The 20,684-nt window shown below is 43.5% G+C and overlaps 1 protein-coding gene across 1 annotated transcript in view; it reads right to left on the bottom strand.

Moving 5' to 3' along the window:
* Positions 1–8,176: 8,176 nt before the first annotated feature.
* Positions 8,177–20,684, bottom strand: part of PPT2 (palmitoyl-protein thioesterase 2) — a 56,321-nt gene continuing 43,813 nt past the window's right edge. Inside the window, exons 7-9 of the mRNA XM_089693399.1 lie at positions 19,753–19,837; positions 19,545–19,599; positions 8,177–17,428 (exon numbers count right to left, since the gene is read on the bottom strand). Coding sequence (XP_089549525.1) covers positions 17,285–17,428; positions 19,545–19,599; positions 19,753–19,837 — 284 coding nt within the window. The 3' untranslated portion in view covers positions 8,177–17,284. The remainder of the gene's footprint in view (positions 17,429–19,544; positions 19,600–19,752; positions 19,838–20,684) is intronic.

The raw sequence follows: 20,684 nt of genomic DNA, 5'->3' as shown, positions 1-20,684 counted from the left end.
TTTGATATGATGGGGTACGTGTGACATGAAGGAAGGACCTGTGACGTGAAGAAAGAACCTTTGAAGTGATGAGAGGACCTCTGACATGAAGGAAGGATCTCTGACGTGAACGAAGGACCTGTGATGTGAAGAAAGAACCTTTGATGTGATGACAGAACCTCTGATGTGAAGGAAGGACTTCTGACGTGAAGGAAGGACCTGTGAGGTGAAGGAAGGACTTCTGACGTGAAGGAAGGACCTGTGATGTGAAGAAAGAACCTTTGATATGATGGGGGACGTCTGACATGGAGGAAGGACCTGTGACGTGAAGAAAAAACCTTTGAAGTGATGGGGGACCTCTAACGTGATGAAGAGACCTCTGATTGTTGCGCGGGGACCTCTTACATGATGGAGGACTTCTGATTTCATGGGTAACCACTGACATGACGGGTGCCTCTGATGTCAAAGGGGGACTCTGATGTGGTGAGGGAATACTAATGTGATGGAGGGCCTCTGATTTGATGGGGAGATCTTTGATGTAAAAGTGGGACTCTGGCGTGATGGGGGCATCTGATGTGAAGGAAGGACCTCTGATGTGAAGGGGGGCTTCACCAATTCGCAGTTAAGCACACTAGTGGTGATTTAGGCCAACTCTATATTGGCATACAAAGACACGTCATTGCTCAGTGCGGGGTATGCTTGCACTGGGAAGCTGTCATGAATGTGACAGCTTCCTGCTCAGGGCTCTTGAGATGATAGGATACTGGCAGCTGCCAGCGTTCCAGCAACCAATGATGTATCTCTGGACCAATTCAACTGCTGGCTGGAAAAATCCTGAAAGGATGCTGGCTGACATCATCAGTAAATATGACCATGGTCATATTTGGGCAATGATGGAAATCTACTGGCTGGCAGGTCTGCCTCCCTTGTCATTGACAGCGGACAGCAGTGGGTAGATTCCATAACTGCTATTGGGCTGTTTAGGTACCATGGAACCTGCCCACTGCCAGCCACTGTCAACCACAAGCGAAGTGGAGCTGATGAGGAGCTTGTCTCTTAGCATCTCCATCAGGCTCTGCCCAGCCAACAGCTCAACTCCCTGGATGCTGCAGCTATGTGACAACAGGCAGAGTAACCAGGCAGAGAGCAATACTGAGCCGGCGTTACTGAGCTGCCCTGAGGATAGAATGTCCGCTATGCCCCCACCATGCCTTCTGTGACAAATTCAGCTATCTCTTTCCAACAGGGACCTGAATCTGTCGCAAGCACCAACATTTGACAAGCGGAGGTGTGACTATTCCAAAGAGTGCCTATGATACTCTCTGTGAATTCCAGGGGTTTTGTGCTGCTCGGCCTAGCGGTAATGAATGGCGCAGCAAGAAACTGCACTGTATATAATCCCCGCTGACAGCAGATAAGTCATGGTTGTTAAAGCGGAGCTCCACCCAAAAGGGGAAGTTCCACTTTAAGGCTTTGTGCCCCAATCCCCGTTAAGGATTGGCACCTTTGGGGAGCGGTACCTGCTCCCACTTCCGCTGCGATCGCTAGGCGATTGGAAGCAGAAGTTGTCCTCCCCATAGTCTTCTGGGACACGTGACAGGTCCCAGAAGACTACGGGGCCAAAGTGCAGATCTACTCATGCATGCGCGGTGGGCACACGGCTATTAAGCCGCAAGCTTTCACAGCCGGGTGCCCACGCTGAAGATGCCGGCGTCAAGGAGACAGAACAGTTGTTCAACGCGGTCCGTGTGAGTACACCTTGGGATCATGGGAGTGTCCATTTTTTTTTAAAGTCAGCAGCTACATTCTTTGTAGCTGCTGACTTTTATGTTTCTTCATTTTTTTAATGAGCTCCTACTATGGAGGCTCTGGAAATTTTAGAGTTGGGTCCACAGTATACAGAGGACCCTTGATGTGGGACTGCGGCTTACGCATGTATTTGCAAATGTGAGCAAACAAAGTCCTCTGCTTTTAATGCAAACTGTTATACAGGGCCAAATTGGTTGTTTTGCAGGCTGGCTGGTAAGTGTTGCTGGGAAATCCTTTGTTTGTGATGTGCATTGCCCTTCCATGTGCACCTTACTGCTAAGGCTGGGTCAGGGGTGGACTGACTATTTGGAAACTCGGGCACTGCCCGAGGGCCCGGGGTCAGTAGGGGGCCCCATGAGATGTCCCTGGTACCTTTTTCATAGGCTTTTTTGAGTTTGGGCAAGGACACAGGGGCCCCATGAGTTGTTAGTCTTCCCCTGGGCTGGGTAAAGGTTGGTATGGTTGCCATTTTTTGTGTATTTGTTTTTAAATTCTGACTGGAACTCTGCTTTGAAGACACAGGGGTTGCCGGCTCCTTATCAATCAGGTATTGACTGGTTGTTAAGGACACCAGCGGGTGCCGGCTCCCTTACAACCAGCTTTTAACTGGTTGTTAAAACAGAGCTCCACCCAAACGGGGAAGTTCCGTTTTAAGGCCTCATCCCCAGCACAGTTAGGATTGGCCCCTTTGGGGAGCGGGTATCCAATTTTCGACAGGTACCCGCTCCCACTTCCACTGCGATAGCCGCTCTAGACAATCGGAAGCAGAAGTCGTCCTCCTCCCCGTAGTCTTGTGGGACACGTGACAGGTCCCAGAAGACTACGGGGCCATTCACAAGGCACAGCGCTACTCACTCATGCGCAATGGGCACACAGCTGTGAAGCGCCAAGCAGTCACAGCCAGTGCCCACACTGAAGATGCCGGTGCCGAGGAGAGAGAATGACTGGTGGAACCGGCTGTGGTGAGCACACTGCTGGATCGAGAGACAAGCAAGTGTCTGTTTTTTAAGCCCCCGGTCACATCAAAGCTGATTTTGAAATCGTCTGACTTACAGTGAAGTCGCATGATTTCAAAATCGGGTGACCTGCCAATTTCAATTGCGATTTGCAAGACATCTGACTCAGATGTCTGTGCAAATCGCAACAAAAGTAGTGCATGTACAACTTTAGAAGTCAGTACGGCTCTGACCAAAGTCACAGCCGCACCAATATGACTGCTCTAATAGCGGGCAAGTGTTTTTTACAGTTTGACCTGATCTCCACTTTAACCACTTCAGTACCAGGCACTTTCACCCCCTTCCTGCTCAGTTTTCAGATTTCAACGCTGTCACATTTTGAATGACAATTGTGCGCTCATGCAACATTTTTAGCCATTATTTTGAGAGAGATTCTTTTGGTGTTATTTAATCACCACTGAGGTTTTTCATTTTTTACTTAACCAGCTAAAAGATAGAACATTTTGGAAAAAAAAAAAAATAATGCTTGGTTTCTGCTACAGAATTTGCAAATAAGTAATTTTTATTTATAAAACATTAGTTGTATAAAAGTCAAAAACACTCATACAAGCTGAACTGAATCTTACCTCATGGTTTTGACTACAGTAACCTTTGCATCATCAGCTCTAACTAGTGGCCAAAATGAGGTATAGTTTTCTGAAATTCCTCAATGAGAGAATATACCACGATTTGTCCCCTAGATGGAGCCAATAATACAGGTGTTAACACACTCTATTGCCAAAAGTATTGGTCGGCCAGCCTTTACACACACATGAACTTTAATGGCATCCCAGTCTTAGTCTATAGGGTTCAATATTGAGTTGGCCCCGCTCTTTGCCGCTATAACAGCTTCAACTCTTCTGGGAAGGCCGTCCACAAGGTTTAGGAGGGTGTCTATGGGAAGGTTTGACCATTCTTCCAGAAGCACATTTGTGAGGTCAGGCACTGATGTCGGGGGAGAAGGCCTGGCTCACAGTCTCCGCTCTAATTCATCCCAGAGGTGTTCTATTGGGTTGAGGTCAGGACTCTGTGCAGGCCAGTCAAGTTCCTCCACCCCAAACTTGCTCCTCCATGTCTTTATGGACCTTGCTTTGTGCACTGGTGTGCAGTCATGTTGGAACTGAAAGGGGCCATCCCCAAACTATTCCCACAAAGTTGGGAGCATGAAATTGTCCAAAATATCTTGGTATGCTGACGCCGTAAGAGTTCCCTTCACTGGAACTAAAGGGCCGAGCCCAACCCCTGAAAAACAACCCCACACCATTATTCCCCCTCCACCAAACTTTAAACTTGGCACAATGCAGTCAGGAAAGTACCGTTCTCCTGGCAACTGCCAAACCCAGACATGTCCATCGGATTGCCAGAGAGGTGTGATTGGTCACTCCAAAGAACACGTCTCAACTGCTCGAGTCCAGTGGTGGCGTGCTTTACACCACTGCATCCGACGCTTTGCATTGCAGTTGGTTATGTAAGGCTTGGATGCAGCTGCTCGGCCATGGAAACCCATTCCATGAAGTTCTCTATGCACAGTTGTTGTGCTAATCTGAAGGCCACACAAAGTTTGGAGGTCTTTAGCTATTGACTCTGCAGACAGTTGGCGACTTCTGCGCACTGTGCGCTTCAGCATGCGCTGACCCCGCTCTGTCATGTTACGTGGCCTACCACTTGGTGGCTGAATTGCTGTTGCTCCCACTTTGTTATAATACTACTAACAGCTGACCGTGGAATATTTAGTGGCCAGGAAATGTCATGAATGGACAGGTGCAACCTATCACGGGACCACGCTTGGAGTCACTGAGCTCCTGAGAGCGACCCATTCTTTCACAAATGTTTGTAGAAGCAGTCTGCATGCCTAGGTGCTTGATTTTATACACCTGTGGCCATGGAGGTGATCGGAACACCTGAATCCAATGATTTGGAGGGCAGGCTCAATACTTTTGGCAATGTAGAATATATTAAAAACCAGTGAAATTTAGCTCAGTTTCACAAATGTTTTATAAATAAAATCCATAGTGTTACATCAAACCGTACGTTGAAGAGGACCTTTGCATAAGAAACCTCTGTGCTTAAGTGAAAATCAAATGAATCACTAAATGAAATCAAATTCTAACTCTCATAGAATGCAGCACTGTAAACTGATTACACCAACAACCAAAAATTGTCTCTATGAATATGGTACCGTATGGTATATGTATTTACCACTTGTGGAATTTGCGCATGAATTATTTATTGCTTAGAATTTGTTTAATTTTGGTTTCAATTATTGTACCATATATAGATATGGTCATGGCAATTTAAAGGGTACAGCGCAACTATTTAGTTATAGAGACAATTTAAAGTGGACCTGTCAGCTATTTTTAATGTAAAACTTTTGGTGTGGCATTAATTGTGACATTGAACACTGGAATGCAGAAAACTGTGGTCAGTCCAGGATAACCCCCTCCTACTCCCAGCGTGGCTCAGCTTTTGGCAAAGCAGTTCAAAGAGTGTAATCATTGATATAGAAGGGTGGGACCTGTGTTCCACAAAGAACTCCAAGAAATGGGTCTTACAGTAAGTACAAAAATCCTTTTTTTTCCCCTCAGTCATTGAGGGATACAGGAATTCCCAGAATTTCCAAAAGCAGTCCAAATGAGGGGTGGGCATCAGCAACAAAACACTAACAAGACACAAGAAAACTGGAGACTGCCTGAAGCTCAAAGAACCACCTGAAGGACCTTACACCAGAAAATGACATCAGATTTGGCCTCAACATCCATGTGGTAAAACTTAGAGAAAAGAAAATCTTGCAAATCTGGGAAACAGTTTCTTGATGCTGCAAAGCCAAAGAAGCGTTCACAGATCTACCAGAGTCTATCAGCTAGTTGTTGAACTTGAAAGCCAATGTCAAGGTCCTACCTTTTCCCTGAGGTTATGTTACTCCATGTGCTGGCGTCCATCTTGGATTCTGCTGTGCATGATGGGAATCCTTTTATGCCTTCAGGTCTCTGTGGTCCATCCCCCAGAGGGGTGTGGCTGATGACATATAAGCCTGTGGCCCGCACATGCTCTTTGCACTTGTGTTGCTATTACTCTGTTCTGACTCTCCTGGTATCTGATTCGGCTTGTGACTTGACTATTCTTTGTATTCTCCTTTGATCTGACCCTCTGTTGCTGAACCCGGCTCGTGACCTGTGATTCTCGTCTGCTGTCCTGTACTGTTTTGTCCTGTTGTTGTTGACCCGGCTTGTCTGACTACTCTTTTGTCTCTTCCACCAGCTACACGCCATTGGCGGCGGCCATTACCGCAGCTGAGGTGTCTCGGGGGCCGCGACCTGGTTCCTAGCTGCGTCAAGTCCATCCCCACCATCAGGGGCCCTGGTGAAGGGCAGCCTGGGACTTAGACTCCGCGCCCTGAGGGACTTCGGTCTGTGGGTAGTGGTTGTCGTCAGCCAGTGTGTTACATTGTTAGGCCTGCCTGTCCGTTCCTCGGCCCCTGCCCTGACAGCCAACAGTTCCACATATGGTGTCCCCCACCTGTAACACAAGTCCTGGAACACCTCTGGGTGGACCACTTCCCCAGGTCCAGGCACTGCTGGCTGAGGAACTCTGTCTGCCAATTGTCTATGCCTAGGATGTAAACGGTGAACAAAGCTGGAACAAGTTCTGTCCAGAACAGGATCCACTCTATTTATCTTTCCAAGGCAAAATGTTTGGTTCCACCCTGATGGTTGTTGTACGCCCCTTTCACTGGTGTTGTCTGCCTAAATTCAAACTGTATGACCCTCCTGTTGGAAGGTCCAACATTTCAGGGCTGGTCAAATTGCCTGAAGTTCTATAAAATGGATCAGAAGATGAGATTCCTTCAATGTCCACATCCCCTGCACTGACAGAATGCCTAGGACCTCTACACAGTCTGTTGGCTTGCATCCTTCACGAGGATCTTCCAGAGGACTTGATGGAAGGACTTTCTGACTCCAAGGCCAAAGTCCTGATCCACAAAGCCAGGAACAACCTGGTCTTCAGTGCCAGTCTGTCCAAAGACGGGATTGAATTGTGCTGGAGTGGAACTGTGCAAATGGGACTGCCTTGAAGGAGCCCACTCTCAGTCCCATGGCTAAAGAGATCAAGTCTGGCAGTGGAGTGATTAAAGTTTACCTGAGGAAGGAAAAAATCTGATTTGAGCAGAGAAAAGATATCCATTCTCATGAGACACTAGCAAATAACTAAGGCATGCTGGGGAAAGGAGGGGTTATACTGGGAGGGTCCACAATTTTGCCAGGGTCCAATTCTCCTGTAGGTGGCAGTATACACTGACAGTCTCTGAATTCCCGTGTCCCTTAATGAACAAGAAAGAAACTGAAATAAACCTGCCAGGAAAGGAATAGGGGAGTTGCCATTGTCAGCTTAAAGATTTAATTTCCAGGAATATCCTTCTCATCTGTCCATTACTAACTGGTAGGTAGCTGATCTGAAACAAATTTATGATTAGTACAGCCATAGAATGCCTAGTATTCCTTCAATGATTAAAAGGTGTTCTATGGCTGGACAAGGTGGAGATTGTGATGTCACCACCCCTCCTTTCCACCTTGTCCAATCAGAGAACACCTTGTATTCATTGAAAAGGTGGTCGTGCCGAGCAAACGAACCCCTGTGGTCAGAATGCAGATGGGAAGCCACTCACACAGAACTCAAGCAGGACCCGGAAGACTGCAGCTATTACTATAGTAGAGCTGACTACTACAGTGGTGTTCAGCTTGCCCAGCAGCCCTCCAGGCATGATATATACATACTTACATTGTACCAAGCGGTATGCAATATAGATCATACTTGGAGCTCAGCTTTAAAACACTGCAGGCACTGCTTTAGCTCTCCAATCAGCTAGGAGTACGAAATTTGCTGATTGGAGAGACTCAGCAGAGAAATTACCCCCTCCACACAGAAAGGAAAGATCCTTCTTCGGCAGCATGCTGGCAGGGGACAGGCCTTACTACTCAGGCTGTGGCTGTTTTTTTTAAGGAAAATAAACTGTAGGACATTGCACACCTGGAATGTATTCAGCTGAATCAAATAGAATGTAGCCTGTATCTACATAAGGGACTAGAAGAACCGTGTTACCTTTAACAGACAAGACTAATCAGCTGGACAGAACAAAATAAAAAATATGAGTTGCTATCGGCAATATAGCCAGGCTTTTCAGACACACCGATTCCAGGCCTGACATTTGCAATCAAGATCAGCAACGCGCTTCTCTTTTTTTGGGCTTGGCTCTCAGTAGGGGTGCATAATCCACTCTCCTGGGAGCCGTTTTAGTTGCCGTGGCAACCAAGATCAGCCCAGCATAGCTGAAACCCGCGCTTGTGAAGCACTCGGCTGTAAATGATCCAAGTCTATAAAATCCTGAGCAGGCAAGGTAATGCAGAAATGTTTTATTGAACACAACAAACAGCAATTAAAAAAGCAGAAAGAAAAAAAACACAGAAAATTACTACAATATTCTGGGCAGTAAATTCCTTGACATGACACAGCCAACATAGTCCTTTAGATTCAGCAGCATCAGCTCCTGTGCTGTAGAACAATGTGGATCCCACAGGTATAAATAGATAAATACCCACATCCTGAGCAGTCCGGTCCTGCGGAGAAACAATCCTGCTGGGCATTTAAAAATGTATATAAGAAAAAAAATAAGTCACTGACCCTTCTCCAGCTTCATAGAGCCAGTGGAGAGGGCATTGCATTGATGAGGGCCTACATTGCAGCAAGAAAGGCATTACATTGAAACGCTCTGCTCTGCTTTGGAGTATGTCCTTCAAGGCGGCCATATTGTAGCTGGACCCACGCGGCTTATCGCGTTACAAGGAATAATTTATGTTCCACGCATATTAACCGGGCTGCGGTGCGAAGTACAATATCCTCGGCAACCATATTTTATTTCACCTACGGAGGACCTTTTAGTACCCTTACAAGTATGCATGAATACTTTCCAGACATGTCCAAATATACAGCAACTGTCTCATTTTTCAGTCCTTGGGTGTCAATTAACCAATTCAAAACCGGGCAATTTTACCCCTTCCTGCCCAGGCCATTTTTCAGGTTTCAGCGCTCTCACACTTTGAATGACAATTGCGCGGTCATACAACATTGTACCCAAACTAAAATTTTATCATTTTCTTCACACAACTAGAGCTTTCTTTTGGTGGTATTTAATCACCACTGGGCTTTTTATTTTTGCTAATTTCACAAAAAAGACCCAAAATTTTGACAAAAAAACAAATAAAAAACAAAATAACCCAAATTAGGATGTATTATTTAGTTTGTAGGAAAGTTATAGAGTTCACAAACTATGGTATAGATCTGAATATTGATCAATCCTGAAGTACTTACAGCCAATCTAATTTCTTGAGGTCTAAGAATGTCAGAACAGTAGAGCTATCCCCAAATGACCCCTTTTTGTAAAGTAGACAGTCCAACGTACTTCATAAGAGGAATGGCGAGTTTTTTGAAGTTGTATTTTTTTTGTCATAATTTTTCGGAAAATGAAAAAATTAAAAAAATGAATTTTCACTATTTTTTTTTTACATACTGTCACCAGTGCAGTACAGCGTCTTCATATAACTGGCATGGCGGTGAAAAGGGACACTGACTGGTGACAGTATGAAAAAAAAATATATATATTTTTTTTATTACATTTTTTTTCATATTTTACTATGACCAAAGTAGTACAATGTTACCATACTAACATTGTACTACTTTGGGGAAGTGATCAGTATTTTTTTTTTTTTTTACACAATTTGCTTATAGCAAATTACTTTGCTATAAGCAAGCATTTACCTGAATGACATCGATTCATTCAGGTTTTTTTTTTTTTTTTTGTGCTTAGCTGTGATTTGCCTACAGCTAATCACATGACATGTGCATGTGATCGCTGGGACCATTCACAGCTAGACACTAGTATACAATGGATGGCATGAATGAAGCCATCCATTGTATACAACTGTCATGTGACCTGCTGTGATTGGTCACAGCAGGTCACACGGTACCGGCAACAGGGGCCGGTACTCAGATCTGTCATCGGCCGTGTCCGAGGTACACGGCCGGTGACAGATTGCGCCGCTGCGCGGCTCTGCAACCGTGTGAACTGCGCATGTGCGGGAGGACGCCAAATGGCGTACACCCCAGAAAGCTAATGCATTTTTGCGGCCGCCAAACGGCTATAGGCTGGGCGGCAAATGGTGAAGTTACTTCAATCTGCTGCAGGCAGGTGGAAGTATTTCCCCACTCTCCCCTCCCCCACTGATCAAACTTTGCATTGTAACTTAGTAGCAAGACACAATATGACAGGCAGCAGCAGAGGCTGATCTGCAGCCGACATTTGTAAACAAAACCAAGATCTGAACAGGCACCAGTATTTACAGAATTGCATCATCTTTGAGCTGGCAGACCAGTCCAGGAAGCAGAAAACGGACCCTGGAGGATTCCTGAACAAAAATGGCTTTGTACTTTTGGAGAGAAAGGCGGCTTTGTTGAGGGGAGTACTGTAATTTCTAGGAGTGATGCACTGACACATTACCACCATTTTTTAGCATGCACCTAATATGAAAATCTACATGTGATGCTGGGTCCAGTCCAAGTCTGATTGGCTGCCATAAGTTACAGCATTTTGCCTTGTTGCATAATATCCCAATTTCAGCCAAAGTCCTTTTTTTGTTTAGGATAGCATGTGTGTAGAGGAATGAGGTGGGGGTGGGGGGGTTCAAGGACCCAGTTTAATTTTTTTGGTATTTTGGATTAGTAATGGGATCCCCCAGAATACACCTGTTGGCCCTTACTGAATACAGTCTGGTCTTTAGGGTTGTCTTTGTTGGGGAGACCTCACTTCCTTGCCCTGGTGATAGGGGTCAGAGACACAGGAAGTGATAGGAAATCTCTCCACTGTAGACACAGATGACAAAAGGAAGGGTTAGAACTCTTACAGGTTTTTTTTTTTGGCATCTGTGCTTTCCTGTTCTGGCAATTTATTCCCCTCATTTCTTGCCCTTGTGTCACAGAAATAAAAAGTAAGGGAAAATCTCCCAAGTGGGGACACAGGCATCAATTAAATATTTTAAAGCTAAATTAAAATTGGGCAATTAATGGGATATTTCAACCCCATCATCTGATCAATCCGGTCGCGTGCAATTTTGGTCATTTGAGGATATTAGGGAGTGGAAATCCACAATACCTGTATCAGATAGATACACCTATTTACAGTTCCATCATTTCTTCCTTGAATTCCTCTAACACTAGATAGATTTTGAGACGATAGCTATTAAAGGTCCCTCCCAACAACATCTTGTCACCTCTTTATATAAACTACTTCTTAATAAAGATTCTCTTGTTGATAATCCTCAGTTATATGAAGAGTTGGGAGGATGAACTCTAATGCTCAATTTCTATGAAATGTTGGTAGGTGATTTGGGATTCTGCTAAGACCTCTTGTTGTGTATAAAGAAAACATATAAAATATTGATGCATTGTTACAAGACCCCTGCAGAGCTCCATGAGATCAACCCGAATCTGTCTGACAAGTGCTGGAGGTACATGGGAGGAGTAGGTACCTTGGCACACATCTTTTGGTTTTGTCCACAGATTGCGGGTTATTGGGCTATGATTAGAAAGGTCTTGGAACAAGTACTCAATGTTACCCTACCCCTAGACCCGCTACACTATCTTTTGGGGCATCTCTAAGCAATCTAAGAGGTTGGGAATGCATATTCTGACAGCCGAAAGAAGGGCGATTCTACGATTCTGGAAATCAGTTGATGTTCCCACGCTAAATAATCTCTTGAGAGATCTCTGAAATCAGGGAAATGGAATATCTTACAGCTCTAGTGGGTGAACACTCAGGTCACTTTCACTGTATTTCGGAGCTATGGAATCATTCTCCCTTTGGTAGACTTCCTTCCTCTCCCTCTCTCCCCTTATATAGTCCAGACACCTTTCCAGGTAACATACCTTCATAAATTCAAAATACTAACCACAGCTTACAAAGCCATCCAAAACACTGCCCCTAGCTACATCACCAACCTCATCCACAGATATTGTCCAAATCGCCCACTCCGCTCCTCCCAGGATATCTTCCTCTCTAGCTCCCTCATCACCTCCTTCCATGATCACCTCCAGGACTTCTCCAGAGCCTCTCCCATCCTCTGGAACTCCCTACCGCAGTATGTGCAGTCAGCCCCCACCCTGTCGGCCTGTAGGTGATCATTGAAAACTCCCTTATTCAGGAAAGCCTACCCCACCTTCACCTAAGAACTGTACTTGAATCACCTCCACCAGATCATCCCCCGCAGCTCTCACCTTTTGTATCATCTCCCCCTTCCTTTAGATTGTAAGCTCCATAAGCCGGGCCCTCACATTCCTTCTGTACTGAAATGTATTGTAATTGTACTGTCTCCCTTATATTGTAGAGCGCTGCGCAAACTGTTGGCGCTATATAAATCCTGTATAATAATAATAATTTATGCTTTTGTATTGTGCAGATTACCATGCTGTCTATTTATGTTCATAATTCTTCTGTTTTTATTTTCTTTTATACTGATGACGGTTTTCTTTCATTGCAACGTTTACACCCAAAGTGTTGTTGTTGTAACTATGTTCTGAAAAAAAATGGGCACTGGTCCTTAATAAAAATTTACAATATTAAAGCTTAATTATGAAACGGAATTGTAGGCAAGCTCTTAAGTGCAGAAGAGACATGCTATGCCTCTACTACTGCTATAAAACAAACTTACCTGCCTTTTCTCAGGACTTTTTAGAACGTACAAATTATTGTACATTCTCGGCAAAACTTGGTGCCACAAGTGGACACCTGTACGCATACGTGGAAGTTACATCATTCTGGCCCGGCCAATCAAGATGGCCAAAAGGTCCCAAAACCAGAAAGAGAGGTAAGCGGAGGTAAGAATAGCTCTGCTTTACCAAAGTTCTAAAACTACCCCATGCTATCCAAACATTAAAAAAAAAAAGCTTGGGCTGAAGTTGGGCTTTATGGTATTTTGTACCTAGTAAAATGCAAAGGAAAACCAAAATATTTACCACATCAATCAGTGTGACTCCAAGCTGCCATTTTAATCCAGGCTAAAACCAGTAAGCTGTTCCCTAACTGGCTGGTTTGGGTAACACCTTTTTTCTCCCAAGGCTCTTTACTGAGTTTCATAAATGATCCTCAATGAAGCCACTAGTTACCACTGGAGTCCTCATGATGGCCACACACACCTAAATGATTGATTTCTTTTCCATTTGACCTCCTCTGATAGGAAAAAAAATCGATCTAGAGTCAACAGTTCATTCAATGGTCATGCAACATGTGAGGAAGTGGATTTCAATCGATCGTTAAAATATGATCATAACTTATGATCGAAAGCCATAAATCTCAACTCTGTTTCCACCATGCAATCTCATAATCTGATTGATCAAAATATGACCGTATTATGAACAAGTATCTCAGTGCTTCCGACTGACAAAAAGGGAGCAATCATTGACTGTCCTGGCCAATCAACTGATTGGATCCAATCAACAGTGAGCTTACATTGATCAAAAAAGGGAAATTAGAACTATTAACCCTTTGAGGACCGTAAGATTTTCGAACGCCAAAAGAATCAATTTTTTTGTTTTTAAAGTTCGTACACTTCAGTTGCTGTAACTAAGCAATTTCATGAAATAATTGGCAAAAAGCTAGATCCATTTGTTGTTTGTTGATAAGAACTAATATTTTGACTCAAACCAAAAAAAAAAAAAAAAAAAAAGTGTTTTAAGCTCTTAATCAGATGATACACGCAATTAAAAACATGGGACAAATACGTCCCTTGGTCCTCAAAGGGTTAAAGATAGAAAACACTGCTCCTTCCAACCAAATCCTGAGTATGAGGATCGGCTTTACCGGATAACAGAATAAACTCTCCAGCGCTGCAGGGATCAAATGCCAAAGGAAAGCCAGGGGAACCAGGACCAAAAACGCCTATGGATAGCCTTTCAGAGATGCTGCCCTCCTCAGATAGGGAAATCAACAACTGGTCAACCAGCTCTGAGGAAAGGGACTTGTCCCCGAAACGCATCAGCGGCCGACCATACTGACAGTCAGACACCCCGCCAATGTTATGGCCATCTGTATCGTTCTACGAAGCTTTACATTTATGCCATATTTGGGAGTATGTTTTCATCCTTTTTACTTTTAATAAACCTTGGATGATGCACTAGGGGTTTGCGCTTTTTTTTGAGGATCGGCTTTAGTCTTCATGTCTCCGTCAAAAAACCACGCCACATGACGCGTTTCACCCCAACCACCAGAGCTTGGTCATGGGGTGGGTGGGATGAAATGCGTCAGTAGGTGTGGTTTCTTGGAGGAGACATGTAGGGTGAAGCCAATCTTCATACACAGGTTATAGTGGCGGACTGGGAAAGCGGCGGTTTCTGTATTTACTGCACACACTGCTCTGGATGGGCATATTGACAGTCTGAAACCCTTTACCTTCGGATCATAGGAATGGAATCCCTGGCTCTGAGCGATGTTCTAAGCTCAGGTTAAGGTCGTAGTGAAGTTATGGCTATTTGATTGTTTGCAGATTCAATCGTCTTAAATTGCACATTGATTGGATAGAGGAAAAAAAAAATCAAAGCATGTTAGTTGATCCAGGGAATATCCCATTGTCTCTCGGGGGATCAGGAAGGAATTGTTTTCCCTGCAGGAGCAAATTGGATCATGCTTTGCTGGGTTTTTTGCCTTCCTCTGGATCAACTGTGGGTATAGGATTATAACTTTTTTTTTTTTAATGGTTGAACTGGATGGACTTTTGTCTTTTTTCAGCCAGACTAACTATGTAACTATATGTGTATGGCCTCTATTACACATTTTCAATGCCATAAATCTAAGCAGATCTCTTTAAAGGTACACTGACAAAGGAAAAAAAAAAGTAATTCATTTAAAAATCATCTGATTCCACATGTGCTGCTGCAACACAAGTGAAGAGTTTCTTGTTCGATGTCATCACTCTAGAAGCTGATCTTTGAAAGTGAGTCCTAACTAGACAATAATCCTCATCAGATTGCACAGGACTGCTTGTTTTACACTAGAGCTTCCTTGCACCAGCAAATGTCAATGTACCCAAATTTTAGTTTTACTTTTTTTTTAATTTTACAATTGATTTGAACAATTTTACTAATTTAAAATATTTGTTTAAAATTAATTGAATTTTAATTAAAATGAACTAGTTTTAAAATGTATTTTTACTTAAAAACTTTCTCTTCCAAAGGATGGATTGTATACAATCTATGCTCGCCAAAATTTTAGTTTAATGACCCTTGACAATTTAGGGGACATTTACTAAAACTTTTGCACTCAGAATCTGGTGCAGCTGTGCATGGTAGCCAATCAGCTTCTAACTTCAGCTTGTTCAATTAAAGTGTTACTAAACCCAGGACCCTGCATTCACTATATCTGGTCTCCCACAGTACACACAACATGGAAATGCAATTATTTTAGTAAATATCAACTGCTAAATACCTTTTCTCATCAGCAGTAAGAGCAGTCTTGTGACTACTATCAATGTCCAGCCCAGCACTAGCTAAAGCTTGTAGGAGGAGTTTTCCTTCTACTCTAGGAGGATGCAAATCTCCTGACCTCTGTCTGGACAGTGCTGATTGGCCCTGTACTTATCACATTCACTCTCCCAAGGAAAAACAAAAACATCTCTAGCAATACACACCAAACTGAACATGTGCATACTTATGGTTCAGTCTGGAGATAAGAGGTGTCACTTGAAAAAGGGGAGGAACAGAGAAGAAAGGATCAAACAGCCTTTTTACACAATGCAGGGGATTAACCCCTTCCATAGTGAGTATAACAAGCATGCTTTCCTGCATATACAGGCTGATTGTACTGTTGTGGGTTTAGTAACACTTTAAGCTTTGACAATAAAACCTGGAAGCTGATTGGCTTCTACTACCCTCTATAGTAGTCAATGGGTTTAGCAGAGGGCTCATCTGCTCACACTCAAGTATCACCCACAAACTGCTAAGGATCAATAGATTTGGAGATGTCACGTTTGAAATGGAAGGGATCTTTATACCCCTCTTGTAAAGGTACCATGGAGGCAGGAACCACACCATCCTAATCCTCTGGCTTCACCAGTACCAGATCTATTAGAGGTAAAATAGACGGGAATATGCTCATTAGAAAACATCTTTCAAAACATGTAATGGGCACTGTGGCCTTTAGGACTCGTTCACACCACACTGCGTGTGATATTGTAGCATAACATGCGTACAATCCAATGTGGTGTAAACGCATGCTGCTCTACACTATAATGCATTGTTATTACATTTCGGTGATTGTTTATGTTCCTTCTTTTTTAACTTCTATGCAATTCTTTGCCCTGCAGCACACTGCAATGCATTATAGCCTGTTGGAACACACTGTGCAAAAATAAAATCCTGCCTTTTTTTTTTTTTTCAGCACACATCAAAGCGGCGTGTTGGTGTGAAGTAAATCCACAGGACGTAAGGCAGATTGCCTGGTTCTTCCATTGAGACCCTTGGGACTCACTCTTGTTAATAAGTGGGAGCCAGTGATACCTCTGTTATGACTGTGTGGTAGGGGGTGGAGGCATCAATTACTGCAGAGAAATCTTAAGGCAGCACTTGGGGCTCAAAGAGATCTAAGCGGTTTGGAAATTCAGCCCAGCTTTGCTCATTCCAAATTTAATAAGCAGTTTTCAGCGGTTTTGGGCTTTAATAAACTTCAATCTTTTCCTTCATGTCTGTGAGCACTTTTCTCAACCAGATAATATTCTCAGTTATCTCCACATACTGTCCTAGTCCTTTTGACTCAATCTCCATCTTAACGCATGTATAGTCAGATATAGCTGGAAAGGTCCATTTTGAACGATCGTTTCTGCCTATGGGTAAGGGCTGAGCAGGAGCGTTCCTAATTTTTGCCTGAAGGAACTTTAAAAAGCACCCAATATTAGTACATTGTTTGACAGCAGATGATTAAGGTGTGGAGGTAGAGGATCCCTGTTTTGTAATAGGTAATTGCCAATTGTATAATGGCAACAACCACCCCCCCCTCCCTCCCCCCCCTCCCACAGTGCAAATCGCTTCCCAAAATTCAGTTTCCTATAAAAGGTTATAAACAGAACATTATCTACCTTCAGAAAAAGTCTTGGGGGGTAATAAAGTACCCTAGATAGCCCGTTGATTGTTAGATAATGCAAATGAGACCCCCCTGTCCTGGTAATGTCGAGCATGGCGCACTGCACTTGAGTCATGAAATGAATTCAGGTGACCTTTAGAAGAAAGGCTGGTTGAAAGGGATACGGGTTTGCAAAAAAGGACAAGGGAAGATTGCAGCTGACCACAAGAGACGGGACAGGAAAGCTCAATACTGAGGTGCAGAAGGTCCAAGTCAAACCGCGGCAGAGAGGAGGCCTCAAGGAGGTAAATGGCAGATGTGTGATAAGCTGACGTAGACCGCTGAGACGTTACGTGAGCCACTTCTCGATGCACTCCTTATAGACGGTCTTGTTGGAGTGCCACATTGTGTGAATGACTCCTGGAATAGAGTAAATTGCGATTCCTCCTCGTTTATTCAGAGTGCGAAGACCAAATGTATCCTCCTCATACACCTAGGGACAAACAGCTTTGTTTAATATGAAAGAGTATTAAAGGGGGTTAACAGTAAAGCAAAACACCTGTGTGATTAGGTGCCGATTTTGCTGGTTGAAATGGGCAATCTGTACTAACATAGGGCTCTCATGCTTAAAGCAGAACTAAACCTTCACATCCTTGATAGCCAAGGAAGCTGCCATCTTAAAGCGGAGTTCCGCTCACCCTGTCATAAAATAAACATCAGCAGCTACAAAAATTGTAGCTGCTGACTTTTAAAAAACAGCCACTTACCTGTCCCCCGGTCTCGCTGTGTCCCGCGCAGCCCGTTTTACCGGCCGCCCTTTATTCCAGGAGGCCGGCATCTTCAGTGTGGGCACGAGTAGCGCTGCGCTTCATGAATGGTCCTGTAGTCTTCTGGGACCTGTCACGTGTCCCAAAAGAATACAGGGAGGGAGGACACTCTCCGTGTCCGATCGCCTAGGTCGGGTAGGCAACCTGCGGCTCTCTAGCTGTTGTGGAACTACATTTCCCATGAGGCATTGCAACATTACAAAACTGACAGTTACAGCTATGACTTGCAGAGGCATGATGGGACTTGTAGTCCTGCAACAGCTGGAGAGCCGCAGGCTGCCTACCCCTGGCCTAGGTGATCGGACCGGAAGTGGGAGCCGGTACCTGTCAAATTCGGGTACCCGCTCCCTGAAGGTGCCAATCCTTAATGGGGAGCAGTCCTTAAAGCGGAACTTCCCCTTATGGGTGGAGCTCCGCTTTAACCTCTCTGTTTGATCTGAAGTTGCTAAGGTGTTGCACATGTGATCAGTTATGACACCAGCCATTTGGTAGTTTGACAGCTCGGTTGAGGAAATAGGCAATTGTGACAGTCATCATTCATCAGGCATGCCTTGAATATAACGGTGTTGGGAAAAATTTTAATCGATGGGTTTAGTTCTCCCTTAGTCCTCATGAACACTGGACGTTTTTGCAGCGGCTGTTTTTGGTTTTTGCCAATTTTTTCTACAGCCAGTAAACTCCCCAGCATGTTATCCTATGTGTCCATGCACACATACGTAGACTGTAACCAACGTTTTTTGGCAGGGGCATTTTTTGGCTGGAAAAAAAAAAAACAGAACTAGTGGGTTTCTAGAGGAGTTTTTTCGCTGTAAAAATGCTCTAACACTGAAAAACGCGGTTAATTGTGGCAAACCAGCGTTTTTGGACTTTTTTTGACAAAAAAAAAAAATTTTGGGGGTCAAATAAAAGGCTAAAAACCGCAAACGTGAAAAAACGCAGCAAAACTCTAATACAAAAACGCTGAAAAACTCACATTTTTAACATGACTTTACACAGCTAATGTTAACAGCGTTATTAAACCACCCAGTGTGCATGGAGCCTTAAAGCTGAACTCCGGGAACTTAGCCAAATTGTACAATTTGATGGCATACTATGAGCTAAGTCCAACGAGATGCATGCCACCTGGTGGATTTGTCTCTTTAATTTACATCTGACAGTTTTATGGAGCTCTGTGAGTACAGCTATCTCTACACTCCTGGAGCTTTGACAGGAGAGACGTGGTCTTCTCACACACAGCATTGCTGTCTGCCCTTCCCCTCTGCTTTCTATTCTCATGTATTTGCATTTTGTGACTGAGTTCACATAAAGCAAAGCACTCTTGGACAGGAGGAACGGAGGGGCAGGCACAGGGGCTGCATGCGACTCTGCAGCTGCTGGAGCTGAGACCAATGGTTACAGTGCTGGAGCACCAGAAGTGTAGCGATAGTAATGCTTCTGGTGCTCCATAAAATTGTATACTAAGGAGATGAGTCCACAAGGTTACATGCACCTTGTTGGACTTAATCCCAGGTAGTCCAGTACAGTTTCCAAAGTGACTAAATTGCTGGGTTTTTTACATGGATCTTTAAAGGGAGTTTCCAGTCTCCATGTAGGATTTTATCCAGCTGGAAAACTGAGAAAATAAGGAGTTAGACTTTAAGCTGTACAACTATGGGCAAGCAAAATATATCCCTTCATAGAAGATATAGGAAGACAATGATTGTTCAGCCCATCTGATACCACTTATAACGGAAATAGCACTATCCAGTCTTTTTATCCAAGAAAATGTATGACAATACAAACCTGCTGTTGTTGCATCTCTACCACCTTCTCATTTTCATCATAGAATGCAAAGTGGCTGAAACAAGAATAAAATTGAATTAGAGGATATGATATTCAGGGATATAGCAATTTTCTGGGCTTTCTGTAATGGCAGAAACATACAGCAGAGGGCCCCAGCACTCCATACCCATGGGTCACCTGTCTTGCAGTGTTACAGTAAAACATATACCTGGATTCCCATGGAGTAATGACACCATCGTTAGGACCTCCTATGAGAACCAGCCTTTTGAGACGTAGAAAGTTTTCCCTCCACTCTGCCAGAGAAAAATTTAGAGAATGGAATTGAATATATTAGACATGACATAAATCCGTCTCTGCAGGCATGTACATCTTAATCAACGGAATTTTCAAATTAAGATTTCAAGTGTATGTAAACCTAAAATGTATTTTTATATGTTTGCCATCATGATTCAATGTGTACAGTTTATATTTGCCATCATGATTCAATGTATACAGTTATCTTGAATGAACTTTTGTAAATCTTTTATTTTCTTACCTGGCGATCCAGACATTAACAGCACTTCCTGTTTCAGGCCGACAACGCTAAGCTACAGCTTTGCAATTAGCAGCAGCGTTGTCATCCTGTACTCCTTCAGTTGGTTGTTATGCTTGTATAGGCAGCCCAATGGCCAAATGAAGAAATGCACATGGCAGGCTGACAACACTGCTGAAAATTCAGAGGCTTAGCATTGTCAGCCTATAACAGGAAGTGCTGTTACTAACTGGATGGTAAAGGTAAGAAACTCTGCAAAAGATTTACAAAAAATGAATTTGCTATAGAAAATGGAATAGATTTAGACATGATGCCAAATACTCTGAAAACAAATTTAAGGTGTACATAACACTTTCATGGATTCATATGTTACGGTACAATCATAAAAATGAATGAATCTATCTTGCTCATGTATAAAGTGTCATCACATTCTGTAGAAATTTACATGGAACAGCAAATCATACATACACACATACATACATACATGATACAAGCCCTGCCATTTGAAGCTGAAGTTTAATCTGCTTACATTGTATTATTATTATTATTATACAGGATTTATATATCGCCAACAGTTTGCTCAGCGCTGTACAATATAAAGGGAGACA

This window comes from Staurois parvus, unplaced genomic scaffold (assembly GCF_062004578.1).
Source record: "Staurois parvus isolate SC_StPar_1 unplaced genomic scaffold, SC_StPar_1.0 ptg000631l, whole genome shotgun sequence".
Taxonomy (NCBI): domain Eukaryota; kingdom Metazoa; phylum Chordata; class Amphibia; order Anura; family Ranidae; genus Staurois; species Staurois parvus.
Note: the sequence above shows the minus strand (reverse complement) of the source record. Positions and strands in the feature narration are given on the sequence as shown.